We start from the raw sequence: 20,513 nt of genomic DNA on the forward strand, positions 1-20,513 counted from the left end.
CTCATTACAGAATCATCTGCATATTTAATCATGAATGTTTCCTGCAAAGCTGTCGTTTCATGGAGCGTCTTTCTCAATTCTCATGATTTAATCGTAATAAAAGCCCAAATGATAAACAATGTTAAAGAAGTTTCTTTTCATTTGGGGTTTCTTTTATGTACCTGTGGGTAAAATCCCACTTTACTCTACCTGCTCATCAACAAACAGCAGAAAGACACAGAGACCAGCTGATGACCATTGAGGAGCATTTAGCTGCTAAAGAGACACACATTAGATTCATGAAATGCAGAACGTACATTCAGACCAAAATGACTCAAAGTGTTGTTAGATGAGTGAGCAATACGTTAAACAAGATACCAGACATAATAATGAAGTCATAGCAAGACGATTTATTTATTGAAAAGCAACAAATGCTGTACAAAATTAGACAATATGCAAAAACGTTTTTTTAAAAGGGCATCGTCATAATTAATATATTTGAGTAAAATAAAAAAATCAGAGACAAAAAAGGTCTGCTCCAATAACACAATAACACTGTTTCTGTTCTGTCTGCAGACTTGTGAAAACCTGAATGTCATTTAGATAAAAAAATATACATAACATATTTAATACATCTTAGATAAAATGTTTGATTACTTTTACATTATCAGTGACAAAAAGCCAAGCTTAAAGTTGAGGAACTTTGAACTGCTGATGAAAGTCTCTTTGATACTGATCCTCTCTATGACCCACATAAGTAAACGAGACCATCAGCAAGAGGATTGGCTGTTTCTATAAAGTTATTCTCAATGGTTGTCATTGGTGCCAGCGGGTCAGAGGCCCAGGTCTATTGCTGGGCCTGCTGGAGGTAAGGGAGGCAGGGGAGAACCAGAACCAGGTCTGAGCGGGGCAGACTGTCAGACTCTGCTGCAGTAAAATGAGTTTGTTAAAGGGAATCTGGTTATTGGAAACACTTCCTCTTTTGTCCACAGGGACCGCCAAAATCAACATAAAAAGAAAGTTCCTTGTATTATCTTTAAAAACAATACATACATACAAACTTAGATATAGCACCAGGAGGAATATCTTCATAAATGCTTGATATAATGTGTAAAAATATCATGTTCAGGTAGCCAGAGTCTTGGTCAAAAAGGCGAATTCAACCAAAGTATTTATGAGCCCTTCCTCTTGAGATCAGCAACAAGATAGGACTCCTTCTCCTCGAGGATTTTGTAGAAGACGTCTTTGCCGTCATGTCCAGCAGCTTTCAGGGGACCTCTGTAGAGCTTCCTCATCTTCTCCTGAGTGGTTGGGATGACACTCATTGTGTCATAATCTTCTTGTGAGATTACACCTTCGGTCAGAAGATTATCCAAGATGGTATTTATATTGCTCACTCGCTCGATCAGATCACACCGGTGTTTGTCCACAAAGTGCTCCCCTGAGGGCAGAAGGGATGAAAAATACATTTTGATTCAGGTTAATATCTGGTGACATCAGTTTCTTTAAGATTCTAAAAATGAAAGGGTGAATTGCAAAGTGACATTCAAACCGCCTTACTAGTAAAAAATAAATAAAGTTAAAGCACCAATCAAGTGTCCCCTGTTGATCTTAAATGGTTTGTCACTGTTTGAGTTGGACAGTTGATTTTGTTTAATCTGAAGTTATAGTTTTGGTTGTTTTACTGAAAAACATTGTAAAATTTGATCATAAATGTTAACGAGTACATGCTCAGCAGGACTTTGTTTCGATACAGTCAGGTAATAATACTGTAAGCAGGAAAGGCTTGAACATTATTAATATTGGTGTTTTATAATTAATCCAGCGGTTAACAGCTTTGATAATTTACCAGGAAAATGTGCAGATACTGGAAATACAGGTGGGATCATTCAGTGTGTTAACATGCACTTAAATAACAGTTACTGTACATCCATATATCCCCAAACTTCCTTCTGATTTCAACTGTTGTAGTGATAATTTTAGTTCTTTTAATTCTGTCTTTCTTTGTTTTCAGTACTGCAGCTGGTGGTGGCCTCCACTCAGGTGTGGTCGGTTGGCGGGCAACGAAATGTTCAGCTATTGTATTTTTTTATTATTATACATTTTAACTTTAGCAAGGTGTGGAGAATATAGATTAGGATCAATCCTAATTCTAACATTAAACAGTCAGCTAGTGTGGAGTTAAATACCAGCTTGTTGGATTTGGTGTTTTTTGGGTCATTCTTAGCAGAGCTTTTCCACAGGCTGACATCCAAAGTGCACTTCTTCTAAATACAAATGATTAGAAATGTCTTACCTTGTGAATGAACAGTGCTTTGGTATTCATCTGAAAATAAAATGCAGAGATAAATAAAATATATATGTAGCTGATTTACTGCCTTTATCTTACATGATGCATATTCAATCAAATGAAAGTGGTACTTATGCAGTGTAGATAAATTATTGTGATATTATCTTAAACTGACTTTTTCGAATTGTACGGGTCCATACTGGTTGACGCTCATTTTCTTTTGTGAGCTGGAGCTTGAACTTTTTGTCTGGATTGTCAATGAACACTTCGAAGAAATTTGGGTTTTCGTTCCTGAGCTTTAACATCTGTGAAGGAAATAAAAATGAAAAAGGGAAATAAGTTAGACTTTGAGCTAAAGTGCATCAGAATATCTTTCCCCCCGTTTTTCTCATGTTTTTCAGATAAAAAAGATTGTGGTGGTAATTTCACTTACATCAAAGAGACAGTGACAAAACATATGAATATAAATGCTGTATATTGGTAAAATGGTGGACATGATTGCAGATGTATTTGAATGTATTTTTATTTAGAAAGATTGAACAGAACAGAAGCGATCCTTGAGGGTGGACAAGTCTTGAGACTTCATCACTACAGCAGCTGGAGAAAGAAACGAGCCTATAATGTCACACAGCTTGTGTGGAGTGTTTATTTTACAAGCCTTGAAACCACAAATGTTTTAGGAAGTTTAAACTTCAGTATGTTTGCTAAGTTCAGTCATTTTGTCATGTTTTCTTGTTTAAAATATTGTACTTGTACTATAGTATCCAACTCATTTCTAAAACACAGTTCACTTTAGACATAGAGGAGCAGTGAAAAACGTACCTCAGGATCAATTTCTGCACCGTCCAAATCTGTGGTTAAGATGAAACTATCATTCAGTTTCAGAGACGTCTCTGGATGTGACTTTCGGATTGCTCTGTATCCGTAGGATTCATTTCTCTTGTCCAATTCCTGTAGAAAAAAAACAAACATTTTCAACACAAAGATGCTACAAGGTTAAAGCAGCCAATGTTGTTATCTGTGTTGTGAGTTTATCAAGCTAAATCTGATTATTATTGGTATTGATAGTAAGATATGAAATTACCTGTTGTCGACCAGGATCTCGTGGGATCAGATAAGCATGGAGTGTGAGGAAATCTGTGTCGGTCTTGTATATTAACACGTTACAGTATATTTCCACTAAAAGGCCCAAAAATCTCAATATGGCCATTTTTAGAGAGAATACTGGTTCACACAGCTTGACATGGGACGATGTGACCTCAGACACATTTTCCACAACATCTCCACAGTCATCTATGTGCAGGACTGCAAACTTGTCTAATATCGTAGGGTTGTCATCTGTACAAAACAAAAGCACAGAGAATTAGTGAGTAGAAATGCACTGCATCAGTATTTGTAAAACATGCTGTCTGAAATATAAAAAGGTCAGTTCATTTTATGTTAATATTTCCTCATGTCCACTTACCTATGCAGATCCAGTGTGGCAGGTGCACTTCATCTAACTTCCCAGCAAGGACTGTGATGTTCATTAGGGGACCTGCAGGCATGTATTGCATGCTGTTGATCCGCTCCATGTGTTCCTCCACAGAGCTGAAGTGGTACTGAAAGCGGACCTTTCCCTTACAGATCCAGCGCAAGCCAGAGACGCTGCATTCAAAGTGTCCTGCTTCAGACTGTAGGCTAAGTCATGAAAAAGAAAACGAGAGAGTGTGAAAAGTATTGCCACTATAATTCTCATATTGCATTGGTTTCCCTCCAGCTCCAGTTTGCTGTGACGCAGTAGTTAGGACGTTATATTTTACCTGTAAGTTGGAGCCTCATCTGCACCTGCACTGTTCACTTCAGGTTCAAGTTTAGTCCAGTCACTGGAGTCCTTCTGCAGAGAACAATCATTTAAAACATTTTGTGAAGATGTTTCTTTTTGCGACATACCTTGAAGGAAAAAATAAAACAAATGGAAGGACTTACAATGATGCTTCCACAACCCTCAAGCTCTAAACTTCCTGAAGGCCCTTGTGAAGACACAGAAGATTTAAAAAAAATAAAAAATTATGTTTCATGACGTACTAGACTACATCCGCCATTTTGGGTAGTTTTGCTCACTCCTTAAGGTCCCTGTTCTCAGGGTGGTGCCCCGTTATTATTAATAATTGTTAATAATGTTATTGACATCAATAATTCTATTTATGTCAATAATTTAGTTTTCATATTTGCTGATAACCAAACACGCTCCTGATAGATCCCAACAAATAGTAGGCTATAATATTCACTACCGGTTTGTAACCGGTACGACAGCGTTTAATCCACTTCGCCTCTCCTCTGCTCCGTGCTGTATGCCGAGGCTGCCGTGCCGCACTCGAGAGCAAAGTGGTGTCCTGCTGCAGAATTAATAACGGGCAAACAAACACTGACTCATGTAGAATGAATAAACATCCAAAAATATTGTTTTCGGATTCAAATGTCAACGTTAACATGAAGTACTCGGTACAGCCCTTCTGAAACCTAGCAGGTCTAATGACAATGATGGCGAGTATGCAGTCACTGAAATCGCTGATGACGTAGCTCCAACCGAAAGGAAACATAAATGTTGAGCATTCATGATGTCATTCTTTATATAGCCTGCCTATCAATTAATTTTAAACTCAAATAAACACAGATAATATCTAACCGGGATTTCTCCCATTTGTCCGTGATGTTGAAATCTACACACACACTCACACGCACACGCGCACACAGAATCGCTTGTTGACCCGCGATGACAAAAGGCTTCAAACAGACCCCCTCATCGGTGATCAGATCAGCGGATTCTGCTTCCAGCAATCTGTGACCGGCACCCTCATTTATTGGCAATCCATCATTGGATGTGCATCCATTGAGCCAGTAGCATAGCTAATCATTAATAAATTGAAAATAAGAAAAAAGGGACAGATTTTTCCCCACAACTTACCTTTGGATCCTGAGCTGAAGTCTGACAACCTCTTCACCAGATCACTCCTGTTCATCTCCATTAAAACTTCACTGGTCACCTCCACAGACTGCTGCCTGTAGATCTCCATCATCATCTCCACTATTCCATCTCTGTCTGCCGTCTCCATTCTCTGTCTTGACATTCTTGGGAGGCCTTTCTTCGTTCTAGTGCGCTGCAGGACGAGCTTGAATTGCTCAAGCTCCCCGTAACTTAGATCTTCTAGTGTTTCCAAAAGCTTCTCCCGAACTGATGTCATGGTTACTTCCTGATGGATTAAAAGTAATGAGTGTGCATTTATGTAATATCGCCATTGTAGAAATGAAACATTAAGCAAGTCATTAAGAGTATTGTAACAATGTATATTTACCACATCAGGCACAATGACACATTTTGAGTTTAAGATTACTATATGTGCTAATCTCTGTAGCATCATCACAACACCGATATGAGTAATTTGCTTCACTGACTGTCTCTAACGTTCTCTCACACTTTGCTACAAAAAGCAGGAATGAGCCACCTGATCACATGGTCTCATCACTTATACAGCAGATGTGATGTTTCTGGTTTAAACACGGTTTCCACCACTTTACTGTCAACATGAGGATTATTTTCAACCTGTAACAATTAAATGAAAGCTGTGTTGTGTAAAGTGTGTCTGATCTGACACTACTCACGTTCTTGATTGGTTTAGATGGATGTTCCTCTGAGGAGAAAGAAAACAGAAAATTACTCGTTGACTGACAGATTCAAAATCAAACTTGTCAGATTAAGTTGCCTTTGAATAAAATGTATAAAGAATTAATTGCAAAATAACACTAAAATCTCCAATCACAAAGAGGGAGAAAGAAAGAAACATTGGACACCATATCTGTCACGGCTCCGCTGTGACTCCAGCCCTTGTCTTAGTGTCTCCCCTCTGTTCTTTCTGTGTGTGTGTGTGTGTGTGTGTATGTGTGTGTGTGCCATGGGCGCGGCTTCCATCACCCGGCACCTGGGCTCATCTCCGCACCTACCTGCAATCAGACCTTCAGGCACATGCAGCTCAAATACCCCGGCTTCCTTCACTCTCATCGCCAGATTGTTTCGTCAGCTCAGTGGTAGCTATACCTTGGCCCCTCTGAGTCTTTTTCTCGACAAAGAGAGTTTTGTACTTTGTTTTTCTGAGATTACGACTCACTTGTTTTTCCTTGTGCCTCAGGACCAAAATGTGGTCAGTAATGATGTCAATTCCGTGATTTCTGCAGTTGAACTAATAAATGTGGTGTTGTTGAATTGCTGCCTACCCTCTATTCTTTAATATGTCACATTAGGGAATAAATAAGTTTGATTATTATGAATTCTAAGATCTATTTTCTGAGAAACATATTGTATAATGTGAAAGTTTTTGTATTCATTATCTTACCTGAGAGTCCTAAGGTGAGTTCTGACAACCTCTCTACCAGATCTTTCCTGTTCATCTTCTTTAAAACCTCCTCTGTCACCTCCACAGACTGTTGGCCGTAGGTCTCCATCATCAGCTTCACCATTTTATCTCTGTCTGCCGTCTCCAATCGCTGTCTTGGGATTCTTGGGAGATCTTTCTTCATTCTAGTGTACTGCAGGACATGTTTGAATTTCTCGAGATCCTCGTAATTTAAATCTTGTAGTGTTTCCAAAAGCTTCTCCTGAACTGATGTCATGGTTGCTTCCTGATGGATTAAAAATAATCAGAGTGTATTCATGTTATATCTCCACTGTGGTGAGGAAAAATGTTCCTTGTCAGTGTTTTAGACGTATCGTAAAGATGTAATAAGATTTATGTTATTTTTCTGCATGATCACTCAATACAATGATACACTAATATCTGTTCTATTGTTTGTTTTACCTTGTTTTCTTCATAAATATAAGGTATTGTATTTGTATTTATTCGTTTAGCACTTCAAAGCAAAAGATGATTCCCTTCATCCTTCAACCCTTTAACTCAGTAAACTGATTACTACCATCTGATCTAACACAACATCTGGTTTCTGTTACAGTAGCTCAAAGGAACTGTGTTCTCTACTTGACATTTAACATTTCTATCTTAACATCAATGGTGGATAACATTATTACTTAATTAAGAGCTCAATCTTAACGCCATGAGAACCAATGTAAAACACTTGGTTTGGTTTGTATTATCATTTATAATGTTCAAGAACAGGCTGGTTTTCAATCTGCATCTATTGAATGAAAGTTGTGATGTGTAAAGTCAGACTCACGCTCTCTGATAGTGAAGGTTGATGTTCATCTTTAGCTCGCTCGACCACTGCTGCGGTCTCTCTCCTTCCCCCTCTCCCTCTCCCTCTCGCTTTCAGTTCTTGAGCCGGATAGGAGTGGCCAAATTCGAATGCTGTGTTTACAAACAGTGTGACTACATATTATACCTTTTAAACTTTCAATATTTTTGAGACTGTCTACGAGGTGTTGACTTATTTATTTATTGATCTCTGCCACCAGTTTTATATTACACATTGGGGATGATAGATTTGGATCTCAAGCTAATTTACCTTTTGGCCACCTCCACTTTAGATCAGTTCTGTTCATCTTCTCAACAACCTCCCTGGTTAAATCCACAGACTGATGGCCGTAGAACTTCATCATCAGATCCACTGTTTCTTCACTGTCTGCTGTTTGTCTCAACATTGATGAGATGTCTGGGAGGTTCTTCTGTGAGACGATCAACTGCAGGAACTCCTGGAATTTCATTAATTCCAAATAATCAAAACCCTTCAGGGTTTTTAAAAGCAGCTGTTTAACAGCTACTTTTGTTGCTACCTGAAAAAAAAATCAATAGATTCATAAAATCAATGAATAATTAAATCATGACTTTGGGTCTAATGATTTAAAAAAAATGTTAAACATGACTTTGCATTGGTTGAATAAAAGCTGTGTTGTGTGAAGTCAGACAGATGTGACATTACTCACTCTCTGGATCAGTGCAGATCTGTGTTCATCAGAGAGTTTCTCTGAGGAGAAAAGTAGTAAAAGTCATGAGTGATTGATCTAACGTCTGACAATAAACATTGTTCACAGGCAACATTGCTTTTTATAAAATCTACACAACACAATATTACACTTAAACCACAACAGTCATTGTTGTCTCCTCTCTCAAAATATTTGTCATACTTCATATCAGTCATACAATATATTTTGTACACAACATGATGTGTCTTTTCTACATTATCAATCATATTATTCATAATGAAAAGAGAAGAAGCTTATGACACAACTTATGACATACGTGTGAAGTAGCAGTTTCATGGTTTTAAGATGTTTTTGTCTTTGTTGTCTTACTTTTGGGTCCTGAGCTGCTGTGTGACAACCTCTGCACCAGATCAGTCCGGTTCATCTTCTTTAAAACCTCCTTGGTCTTGTTCACAGACTGTTGGCCGTAGCTCAGCACCATTAAAAACACCATGTCCTGCTTGTCTGTTACCCTGAACAGCATCAATTGGATGTCTGAGGAGTGTCTGCTGAAGTCAGTTTGACTCCAGAGGACATACTTGAACTTCTTGAGCTCCTCGTCACTCAAACCAGCCAGCGTTTCCAAAAGCAGCTCTATAACAGACGCCATCGTTTCCACCTGATGTATTCAAAGGAAATGTTCATGAGGCACAAGTGAAAAAAATGTTCTGTTCACATTTCATCAATGTCTGTTTTATAAACGTGGATGTGGTAGAGTACATCAGCCATATCACACAAGGTCATGATATGATTGATAATATTTGTACAATTCATCTCATACACACTACCCGTTCAGTTCTGAAAAAACCTTCTGATGAAAAATGAAGTTGGTTTTGTTCATCATTTATAATATTTAAGGTGAGGATCATTTTGAATCTACATCTATTGAATAAAAGCTGTATTGTCTAAAGCCGCTCTGCAACTTATTATTATTTTCATAGTTTAATGACTTGCAATTTTTATTTTTCAATACACAAAACAATCAGTGTACAAATATCTATAAATACACCTTATGTCCTTCCCCAACTCCAAGAACAAGTGGGATGAACAACATTTCAATCAATCAATAATGTGCCTTCATAGAAATAATATTATGAAATATAAATAAAATAACATAAATACATTAATCCTTTAGAACATAATATAAAATCCACCTGGAGTACTTGAGATTCATCAGCTTCCTACTTACTCTTACTCCTGTGCACTCATTTCAGTTAACTATCATTCTTATTATTGATGAATGTGACGATTATTTTCTAAATTGATCGATTCATTGTTTGGTCTATAAAGATTAAAGATCACAATTCCCTAAAGTCCACGTTAACATCTTTAAAAGTCTTGTTCTGTCTGACTCAACAGCCCAAACCCCAAAATATTCAGTTTACAATGAAACAGAACAGAGAAAAGAAGAAAATCTTCTCAACAATATTTGACATTTTTGCTTAACAAAAAGTACTGAAACGATTAAGAGATTGTCAAAATAGTTATTTATTTTCTGTTGATCAACTGATTGATTAATTGTTTCAGCTTTAGTTTAAAGTCAGACAGATGTGACATTACTCACTTTCTGGATCAGTCCAGGCCAATGTTCATCCACAGTGTGTTTCTCTGAGGAGAAAATAAATATAGATGATTGATTTAACACCAGGCTTTATAATAACACACTGTCAGACTACAAGAGCTATAATGTTAAGGATTGATCGCATAATGAACAGAAAATCTACTGAATACCATCTTAAAAATAAACTAACTTCTTATCTGCTAGACTGAAATGTAAATTACAGTAACTTCATGGCTTTGAGGAATAATTTTTCTTCAAGTTCAATGAATAATATTCAACAGATTCATGTGAAATTATGTTGACAACATTAACCAAATTCATATTGGGTTATATACAATACAAGACTGGTGATAATGAGATAAAAATACACACATTTAATGGACCAAAACACAAACAAGATCATGTGTCCCAATAAAGAAAAATGTTTTTAAAGAATAGATGTTGAGAGACTTTTGAAACCACAAAATTCACAAACTAGAGTTACTGACTCTCAGTTGTATTTCTAGTCAAGAAACTAGTCAAGATGCAGTTTACATCCATGTCTGTCGAAAATGTCATCACTTCAGCATATTCTCCCATAACCATAATTAGCATATGAATTCTTGAGTTATGTGTTTTATGAGGTCAGAGTGACCTTTGACCACCAACATCTAATCAGTTCATCCTTGAGTCCAGGTGGACGTTTGTGCCAAATTTGAAGAAATTCCCTCCAGGCGTTCCTGAGACATCACGTTCACGACAATGGACCAGATGGAAGTACGTATGGACAACCCGAGAACATAAAGCCTCCGCCCACGGCGACAAGTCAACAGACTCATGAACCCCTCAGAACATCTTCACTTTGAAGTTGAAATCCAAAACATTCACCTCTGAAGTAATATTTGTCTAATTTAACATGTGGTCTTTATTTTGTATGCACAAGTATATTTAATTAGTTAAAGTAGACGCTTCAACAAGACAACGAACAACTAACTCTGTGAAGCTTATAAAGTTCAGTTTTTGTTGAGAATGTGTTTGAGAGGTGTTCTTTCTACTCTTTGGTAGTTTTGCTGTCATGGTGGGCCTATATGCTGTTGTTGCATTGCTTTATACTATAAGCTGTTGTATTTGTAACCGTGCATATTAAATATCATTAATGTGACCGTTATCTTTATCTTACCTTTGGGTTCTGAGCTGGTCTCTGACAGCCTCTGCACCAGATCAGTCCTGTTCATGTCCATGAGAACCTCCTTGGTCACCTCCACAGACTGTTGATTCCATATCTCCATCATCACATCCACCAGGTCGTTTGTCCTGTGTGCCGTATCCAGTTGTATCCATGAGATTTGTGGAAGGCCCCAGTGGAGGAAGTTGAACTGCAGCAACCACTTGAATTTCTTTAACTCCTCGGAGCTCAAATCATTGAGAGTTTCCAAAAGCAGCTCTTTAACAGTCATCATTGTTTCCACCTGGAAAATTCCAATTATATGTTCATAAAGGAAACATGTTCATGAGAACCACTGTTCTGTAAAGGAAAAGCTTGAATTCCTCCACACAGAGCATGATGGGTCATTGGATGGTTCACATGTAAAATGATGTGAATCATAGGCTCTGACTTTCAGACACCAGGTCAACTCAGTGGAACACTTATGGGAGATTTAGGACTGAAGTTTAGGCAGCGCTCTAAACCAACATCATCAAAACAGCAAATAAATGCACGTCATGTGGTAGGTGCTCATCTCTCCAGCACAGTTCCAGCTAATCTATGATGTTTTGCAATATGCTGATTTTCAGTTATGCAGAAAAAGTAGTTTGAGAAGTTTCTATTGATGTTTTCGTGACTCTGTTTAAATCCATTGTGACGTGTGTGAATGTGACTACAGCTGCTGACCTTCATAAGGGAACACGCTGTAAACTGTTCAGAGCTACGCTTTTTAGGCCGACAGGAGACGAGTAAATCCCATTTTCTAGTAGAGGATCCTTTAGGGAGTTTAGAAATATTACCCAGTTTGATTTGTATTAAAAAAAATATTTGTTTTATCACATACACTTAAAATTTGATTCTCAATTGTATTTACCTATTGAGTCTCAAAAACTGACTATATGAGAGGTTCCACCTGTGATCTCCACACTTCTTAAAATGCTTTACATCACTAAGGATTTACTCACTGGCACTTCTGTTCCACTGAGCTCATCGATTAGATCTGGCTCATGTTTATTCAGGAATCTGTAGAACATCGCTTTTCCTTGACCTCCGCTGGATTCCAAAGGCCCACTAAAGAGCGCCGTCATCTTCTCCTGAGAGGTAGGCAGAGCCTTGATTTCATCATAACTATCTTGTTGGATGATGTTTTCGTGGAGGAGCTCATCCAAAAAGGGTGCAATGTTGCTCACTCTCTTGATCAGATTGACTTGATGTTTTTCCACAAAGTGCTCCCCTGAGGAAACAGTGAAAATACATTTCTTTAGAAGAGAAGTTTCATTACAAGATGCTTTAAAACTCCTACTTATATAATTCAAAGTGTAGATAACTGAGATTCTTCAAATATTAAAAAAATACAATTTGCGACATGGATTTTTTAAGAAAAGTTATTAAGATTCTGTAACAGTGATTTCTATAGTTCAGTTGTTTGTGTATTGAATTCATTGAAGCATTTTAACTGCATGCGTGAAACACAAACATCACACATACAACTGTGTTTTAGAGCAAAAGTGACTCAAGTGTTCATTTTGATGTTTCAATTATGTATTTATTTATTCAAGTTGTGAATTTACAATTTTGGATTTAAACTACATCTGAAAGATACTTTTTATATTTATGAGATGTTTCCTCCAAATGTCTTTCTGTAAAGCTCTCACATCGTTTTGATCTTAATGACATTTTGTATCTAAATACATTTAGATATTTAGCTTAGCTGAGCATAATGACTGGAGGCACGGGAGAACAGCTAGTCAGTCCAAAGTTTGTGTTTTATTGAACCAATAAAAAAATATTTCACATGTTAATTGGTGAGCTTCAGATGTGCTGGTAGATAGAGTTCTGTACTGAAGCAGACCAACTGTTAAATTAGGAGGTTTCAGAGTCAGATTCTGTGTTTCTAGATAATCAATTTAAATTAATTAACAGATTATATCCGCTTTACAGCTCAGAAAAAACAAAATGGTTCGATAGTAGAATTAGTTAAATAATTTTGCAATGAAAAGTGCATTTTCTAATATCTATATAATGGTTCACAGATATCATTTATTGACTAGATATACTAAACTATATAGGGTATCCTAACAGTCCTATCATCAGTGATGAAAGAGGTACTCAGATCTTTAATTTAGGTAAAAATAGTAATACCATGGTAGAAATACTGTTACAAGTAAAAGTACATAAGTACCAAAGTAAAAGTACTATTACAGGCTATTTCACTGGACTAAAGACTGATACAATAAAAATCCCAAAAGACTCTCAAGGTCCCTTCATTCACTCTCTAGCTCGCTCGACCACTGCTGTGGTCTCTCTCTCTCTCTCTCTCTCTCTCTCTCTCTCTCTCTCTCTCTCTCTCTCTCTCTCACTCGTTGAGCTGGAGGGGCGAGTTTTGAATGTTGTGTTGACAAACAGTGTAACTGTATATTATACCTTTAAACTTTCAATTTTGAGACACGATTATGTCATGTGTTGTTTATCTTTGTCTTACCTTTGAGTGCTGAGCTGCTCTCTGACCACCTCCACTTTAGATCAGTTCTGTTCATCTTCTCAACAACCTCCCTGGTTAAATCCACAGACTGATGGCCGTAGAGCTGCATCATCAGATCCACTGTTTCTTCACTGTCTGCTGTTCGTCTCAACATTGATGAGATGTCTGGGAGGTTCTTCTGTGAGACGATCAACTGCAGGAACTCCTGGAATTTCTTTAACTCAGAATGATCTAAATCATTCAAGGTTTCCAAAAGCAGCTGTTTAACAGCTGCTTTTGTTGCTACCTGAAAAAATCAATACATTTATAAAATAAATAAGTAAATCACGAATTTGGGTCTTATCATGTTTTTAAATGCTAAAGATGACAACATTTTTTAAGCAGCATTGGTTGAATAAAAGCTGTGTTGTATGAAGTCAGACAGATGTGACATTACTCACTCTCTGGATCAGTGCAGATCTGTGTTCATCAGAGAGTTTCTCTGAGGAGAAAAGTAGTAAACGTCATGAGTGATTGATCTAACGTCTGACAATAAACATTGTTCACAGGCAACATTGCTTTTTATAAAATCTACACAACACAATATTACACTTAAACCACCACAACAGTGATTGTTGTCTCCTATACAAAAATATTTTTCATACTTCATAGTCATAATATATTTTGAACACAACATGATGTCTTTTCTCTACATTATCAATCATAGTATTCATAATGAAAAGAGAAGAAGCTTATGACACAACTTATGACGTACATGTGAAGTAGCAGTTTCATGGTTTTAAGATGTTTTTGTCTTTGTTGTCTTACTTTTGGGTCCTGAGCTGCTGTGTGACAACCTCTGCACCAGATCAGTCCGGTTCATCATCTTTAAAACCTCCTTGATCTTGTTTACAGACTGTTGGCCGTAGATCAGCACCATTAAAAACATCATGTCCTGATTGTCTGTTACCCTGAACAGCATCAATGAGATGTATGAGGAGTAACTGTAGAAGTCAGTTTGACTCCAGAGGACATGCTTGAACATCTTGAGCTCCTCGTCACTCAAACCAGCCAGCGTTTCCAAAAGCAGCTCTATAACAGACGCCATCGTTTCCACCTGATGTATTCAAAGGAAATGTTCATGAGAGAAAAGTGAAAAACATTTTCTGTTCACATTTCATCAATGTCTGTTTTATAAACGTGGATGTGGTAGAGTACATCAGCCATATCACACAAGGTCATGATATGATTGATAATATTTGTCCAATTCATCTCATACACACTACCCGTTCAGTTCTGAAAAAACCTTCTGATGAAAAATGAAGTTGGTTTTGTTCATCATTTATAATATTTAAGGTGAGGATCATTTTGAATCTACATCTATTGAATAAAAGCTGTATTGTCTAAAGTATCGCTGCAACTTATTATTATTTTCATAGTTTAATGACTTGCAATTTTTATTTTTCAATATACAAAACAATCAGTGTACAAATATCTACAAATACATCTTATGTCCTTCTCCATTGCTCCCTCCCAACCCCGTGCAACTCCAAGAACAAGTGAGATGAACAACATTTCAATCAATCAATAATGTGCCTTCATATAAATAAAATTAAGAAACATTTATAAAATAACATAAATACATTAATCCTTTTAAGAACATAATATAAAATCCACCTGCAGTACTTGAGATTCATCAGATTCCTACTTACTCTTACTCCTGTGCACTCATTTCAGTTAACTATCATTCTTATTATTGATGAATGTGACGATTATTTTCTAAATTGATCGATTCATTGTTTGGTCTATAAAGATTAAAGATCACAATTCCCTAAAGTCCCCGTTGACATCTTTAAAAGTCTTGTTCTGTCTGACTCAACAGCCCAAATCTAAAAATATTCAGTTTACAATGAAACAGAACAGAGAAAAGAAGATCTTCTCAACAATATTTGACATTTGTGCTAAACAAAAACTACGATTAAGAGATTGTCATAATAGTTGTGATTTATTTTCTGTTGATCAACTGATTGATTAATTGTTTCAGCTTTAGTTTAAAGTCAGACAGATGTGACATTACTCACTTTCTGGATCAGTCCAGGCCAATGTTCATCCACAGTGTGTTTCTCTGAGGAGAAAATAAATATAGATGATTGATTTAACACCAGGCTTTATAATAACACACTGTCAGACTACAAGAGCTATAATGTTAAGGATTGATCGCATAATGAACAGAAAATCTACTGAATAACATAATAAAAATAAACTAACTTCTTATTTGCGAGACTGAAATGTAAATTACAGTAACTTCATGGCTTTGAGGAATCATTTTTCTTCAAGTTCAATAAATAATATTCAACAGATTCATGTGAAATTATGTTGACAACATTAACCAAATTCATATTGGGTTATATACAATACAAGACTGGTGATAATGAAATAAAAATACACACATTTAATGGACCAAAACACAAACAAGATCATGTGTCCCAATAAAGACAAATGTTTTCAAAGAATAGATGTTGAGAGACTTTTGAAACCACAAAATGTACAAACTAGAGTTACTGACTCTCAGTTGTATTTCTAGTCTAGAAACTAGTCGAGATGCAGTTTACATCCATGTCTGTTGAAAATGTTGGGAACGAAAAGGAGCGTGTTTGAACTAACAGCAAATATGAAAAACTGAATTATTGACATCAATAGAATTATTAATGTCAGTAAGATTATTCACAATTTGTAATAATAACGGGGCACTACCCTGCGAACAGGGACCAATGACCAAACTATAAACTAAGTCTCATGATTAGTATTCACTCACAATGTCAATAGTCAAATACTATTTAACATTCAGAGTGAAAGTGAAGGTTTGAATCTGAGCACGGGCCACATATCCAGTTACCACCACAATACACATGCACCAAGTTATCACAGACAGCTGTTCTTTAAAGTACAACAGAGCTTATTAAGTACCAATAACAATGATCTAGTCAACTAATATCTAAAACTAACAACAAATACTACACAATTATGAGCACACTATCTAAAATCAACAAACTGTGGTAAGAGGGAGAGTGTGTGTATGTGTGTATCAACAACAACAACAACAAGGTATCATTGCGGCACTTAAGAAGTTACATTTGTCTCCTCCCCTTTTCTTTGCTGATCCAAAAAAAGATCCGTGACTCAAAAACCGTGATCCGATCCGAACCGTGAGCTTTGTGATCCGTTGCACCCCTAGTAGTTAACATATGAATTGTTGAGTTATGGCCAAACACGTGTTTTATGAGGTCAGAGTGACCTTTGACCACCAACATCTAATCAGTTCATCCTTGAGTCCAGGTGGACGTTTGTGCCAAATTTGAAGAAATTCCCTCCAGGCGTTCCTGAGACATCACGTTCACGACAATGGACCAGATGGAAGTACGTATGGACAACCCGAGAACATAAAGCCTCCGCCCACGGAGACAAGTCAACAGACTCATGAACCCCTCAGAACATCTTCACTTTGAAGTTGAAATCCAAAACATTCACCTCTGAAGTAATATTTGTCTAATTTAACATGTGGTCTTTATTTTGTATGCACAAGTATATTTAATTAGTTAAAGTAGACGCTTCAACAAGACAACGAACAACTAACTCTGTGAAGCTTATAAAGTTCAGTTTTTGTTGAGAATGTGTTTGAGAGGTGTTCTTTCAACTCTTTGGTAGTTTTGCTGTCATGGTGGGCCTATATAGTGTTGTTGCATTGCTTTATACTATAAGCTGCTGTATTTGTAACCGTGCATATTAAATATCATTAATGTGACCGTTATCTTAATCTTACCTTTAGGTTCTGAGCTGGTCTCTGACAGCCTCTGCACCAGATCAGTCCTGTTCATGTCCATGAGAACCTCCTTGGTCACCTCCACAGACTGTTGATTCCATATCTCCATCATCACATCCACCAGGTCGTTTGTCCTGTGTGCCGTATCCAGTTGTATCCATGAGATTTGTGGAAGGCCCCAGTGGAGGAAGATGAACTGCAGCAACCACTTGAATTTCTTTAACTCCTCGGAGCTCAAATCATTGAGAGTTTCCAAAAGCAGCTCTTTAACAGTCATCATTGTTTCCACCTGGAAAATTCCAATTATATGTTCATAAAGGAAACATGTTCATGAGAACCACTGTTCTGTAAAGGAAAAGCTTGAATTCCTCCACACAGAGCATGATGGGTCATTGGATGGTTCACATGTAAAATGATGTGAATCACAGGCTCTGACTTTCAGACACCAGGTCAACTCAGTGGAACACTTATGGGAGATTATGGACTGAAGTTTAGGCAGCGCTCTAAACCAACATCATCAAAACAGCAAATAAATGCACGTCATGTGGTCGGTGCTCATCTCTCCAGCACAGTTACAGCTAATCTATGATGTTTTGCAATATGCTGATTTTCAGTTATGCAGCAAAAGTAGTTTGAGAAGTTTCTATTGATGTTTTCGTGACTGTGTTTAAATCCATTGTGACGTGTGTGAATGTGACTACAGCTGCTGACCTTCATAAGGGAACACGCTGTAAACTGTTCAGAGCTACGCTTTTTAGGCCGACAGGAGACGAGTAAATCCCATTTTCTAGTGGAGGATCCTTTAGGGATTTTAGAAATATTACCCAAAGTTTGACTTGTTTTCACAAAATATTTGTTATATCACATTCATATAAGATTTGATTCTCAATTGTATTTACCTATTGAGTCTCAAAAACTGACTATATGAGAGGTTCCACCTGTGATCTCCACACTTCTTAAAACGCTTTACATCACTAAGGATTTACTCACTGGCACTTCTGTTCCACTGAGCTCATCGATTAGATCTGGCTCATGTTTATTCAGGAATCTGTAGAACATCGCTTTTCCTTGACCTCCGCTGGATTCCAAAGGCCCACTAAAGAGCGCCGTCATCTTCTCCTGAGAGGTAGGCAGAGCCTTGATTTCATCATAACTATCTTGTTGGATGATGTTTTTGTGGAGGAGCTCATCCAAAAAGGGTGCAATGTTGCTCACTCTCTTGATCAGATTGACTTGATGTTTTTCCACAAAGTGCTCCCCTGAGGAAACAGTGAAAATACATTTCTTTAGAAGAGAAGTTTCATTACAAGATGCTTTAAAACTCCTACTTATATAATTCAAAGTGTAGATAACGGAGATTCTTCAAATATAAAATTACCGACAATTTGCGACTTTTAAGAAAAGTTATTAAGATTCTGTAACAGTGATTTCTATTGTTCAGTTGTTTGTGTATTGCATTTATTGAAGCATTTCAACTGCATGTGTGAAACACAAACATCACACATACAACTGTGTTTTAGAGCAAAAGTGACTCAAGTGTTCATTTCGTCTGTGGCACTCAGCCCCAAGCTTATGTGTTCTTATTGGAGATGTCAATCAAATAAATAGTTTTTAAAAAGGCTAAAGAAGTCCTAAAACAGCTGGGCACTGTAGTTTGTTTTGCAAACCTTAGTGAAACAGGAGTAAATATTGCATTTGTTATTGACTGTTTTCAGCTGCAGAATTGGTGCATTACTGAATAAATAAAATCAAAGAACTGAACTGATAATCTGCAAAATCTCTCCACTGTATTTTGTTTTTGCAAAGTTTATACATTTTTAAGAACACATTTCTTTCTTTTATACACTGAATATGTTTTGTTACCACATTTGTTCAATAAGTTGCACGTTCTTTTCTTTTATGTCGTAGACAACCTGAACTCGTGAGTAACAGTGAGATGACTGTGTACATAACATCTGTGCACCTACCTTCTGCCATTGTGTTCACATCAGTTGCTGCTACTGAGGATGAAGTAGCTGTAAAAATAAAGGTCCAATTAAGACTTCAGAACAATATATTGTTCTTAGACTTTGTGCATACCTCTGTCGTCTCATATCCATGTTCAGCCCAAGAAAAGAAATCAATAAAAAAATGTCCATGAAGGAATTTGTCAATCTTAAACAGTTTATAAAAGTCCGTGCAAAAAAAAAAAAAAGCTGCAAGAGTAGTGCAAAGCATAAAATGCCCATCACCTAGGGCCCAAAGTGAGTCCACAACCCAAAGTTATTTACTTTCCGGTAATATTCTACAGTCGATGGTAATATTACATAGAAAAGCAGCAAATCCTTAAATCAGACAATGTTTGGCATTTCTGCTTGATAAATGACTTAAACAATGATTATTAAAATATTTAACAGTTTAATTTTCTATCTGCTTTTCAATTAACTAACAGATTATGTCCGCTTTAAAGGTCAGGAAAAACAATATATGAAGAAATAGTTAGATAGTAGAATTAGTTATATAACTTTGCAATGAAAAGTGCATTTGCTAATATCTATATAATGGTTCCCAGATATAATTTATTGAGTAGATACACTAAACTATATAGGGTATCCTAACAGTCCTACCATCAGTGCTGAAAGAGGTACTCAGATCTTTAACTTAAGTAAAAATAGTAATACCATGGTAGAAATAGTTACAAGTAAAAGTACATAAGTACCACAATTAAAAGTACTATTACAGGCTATTTCACTGGATTATAATTATTGATGCATTAATGTGTTCATCACTTTCATGTTGCAGCAGATAAAGATGGAGGTAATGTTAACTACTACGTATGGGTGGCTTAATTCATGTTAATACACATTTCATCTCTCTCGCTGTCTTTACCTTTATTCTAGGTTCTGTTTTACTAAAATGGCTTGTCAGAGCAATTTAGATGCTTGTGTTAGTTACTGTATCATTAGTATATTTAGTTAATAATTAGTTAAGATAACTGTTTTTTTTTCCACACATTAGCGTCAAAGTTTAAGCTCAACAGGAAGTTAAACCTTTGAAAGTGAAAGTAAGAAAAAAAGGTTGTTAAATGCTGTTTCACAAACCTTTTTAAAACAGCTTGTAGCTTCAGCTGTCAGAGTCCGTCCATTGTTATCTAATGGCTGCAAATAATTCTTCGTATAGTTGACAGGACTTTAGTAGAAGTCTGCTCCTCTCGAATAGTGTTTCCTCATTAACTGACGTTTCCTGTACTGCACCCCTTCGGGTCTACGGGGTCTACGTGTCTGCAGTAT

The 20,513-nt window shown here is 36.7% G+C and overlaps 1 protein-coding gene across 5 annotated transcripts; it reads right to left on the reverse strand.

Moving 5' to 3' along the window:
- Positions 1–369: 369 nt before the first annotated feature.
- On the reverse strand, positions 370–20,489 carry LOC142965629 (uncharacterized). 5 transcript variants are annotated; one of them, XM_076106663.1, is made up of 27 exons: positions 20,325–20,487; positions 19,212–19,259; positions 18,235–18,503; positions 17,245–17,533; positions 15,506–15,549; positions 14,253–14,541; positions 13,886–13,926; positions 13,446–13,731; positions 11,929–12,197; positions 10,940–11,228; positions 9,784–9,827; positions 8,550–8,838; positions 8,181–8,221; positions 7,763–7,949; positions 7,475–7,605; positions 6,640–6,925; positions 5,912–5,940; positions 5,217–5,502; positions 4,582–4,647; positions 4,238–4,281; positions 4,072–4,145; positions 3,735–3,949; positions 3,354–3,607; positions 3,092–3,220; positions 2,445–2,574; positions 2,276–2,305; positions 370–1,420 (listed from the first exon to the last, which is right to left on the reverse strand). In XM_076106663.1, exons 2-27 carry the CDS (start codon positions 19,219–19,221, stop codon positions 1,152–1,154), a joined length of 4,290 nt encoding a protein of 1,429 aa, XP_075962778.1. In that variant the 5' UTR covers positions 19,222–19,259; positions 20,325–20,487; the 3' UTR covers positions 370–1,151. The 5 variants fall into 5 exon arrangements, with proteins under 5 accessions (XP_075962778.1, XP_075962776.1, XP_075962777.1 ...); XM_076106661.1 differs by having other exon boundaries at positions 7,763–8,030; XM_076106662.1 differs by lacking the exon at positions 4,582–4,647 and having other exon boundaries at positions 7,763–8,030.
- Positions 20,490–20,513: the final 24 nt, after the last annotated feature.

The sequence above is a fragment of the Anarhichas minor genome, unplaced genomic scaffold (genome assembly GCF_050575085.1).
Source record: "Anarhichas minor isolate MPS153535 unplaced genomic scaffold, ASM5057508v1 ptg000035l, whole genome shotgun sequence".
Lineage (NCBI taxonomy): Eukaryota > Metazoa > Chordata > Actinopteri > Perciformes > Anarhichadidae > Anarhichas > Anarhichas minor.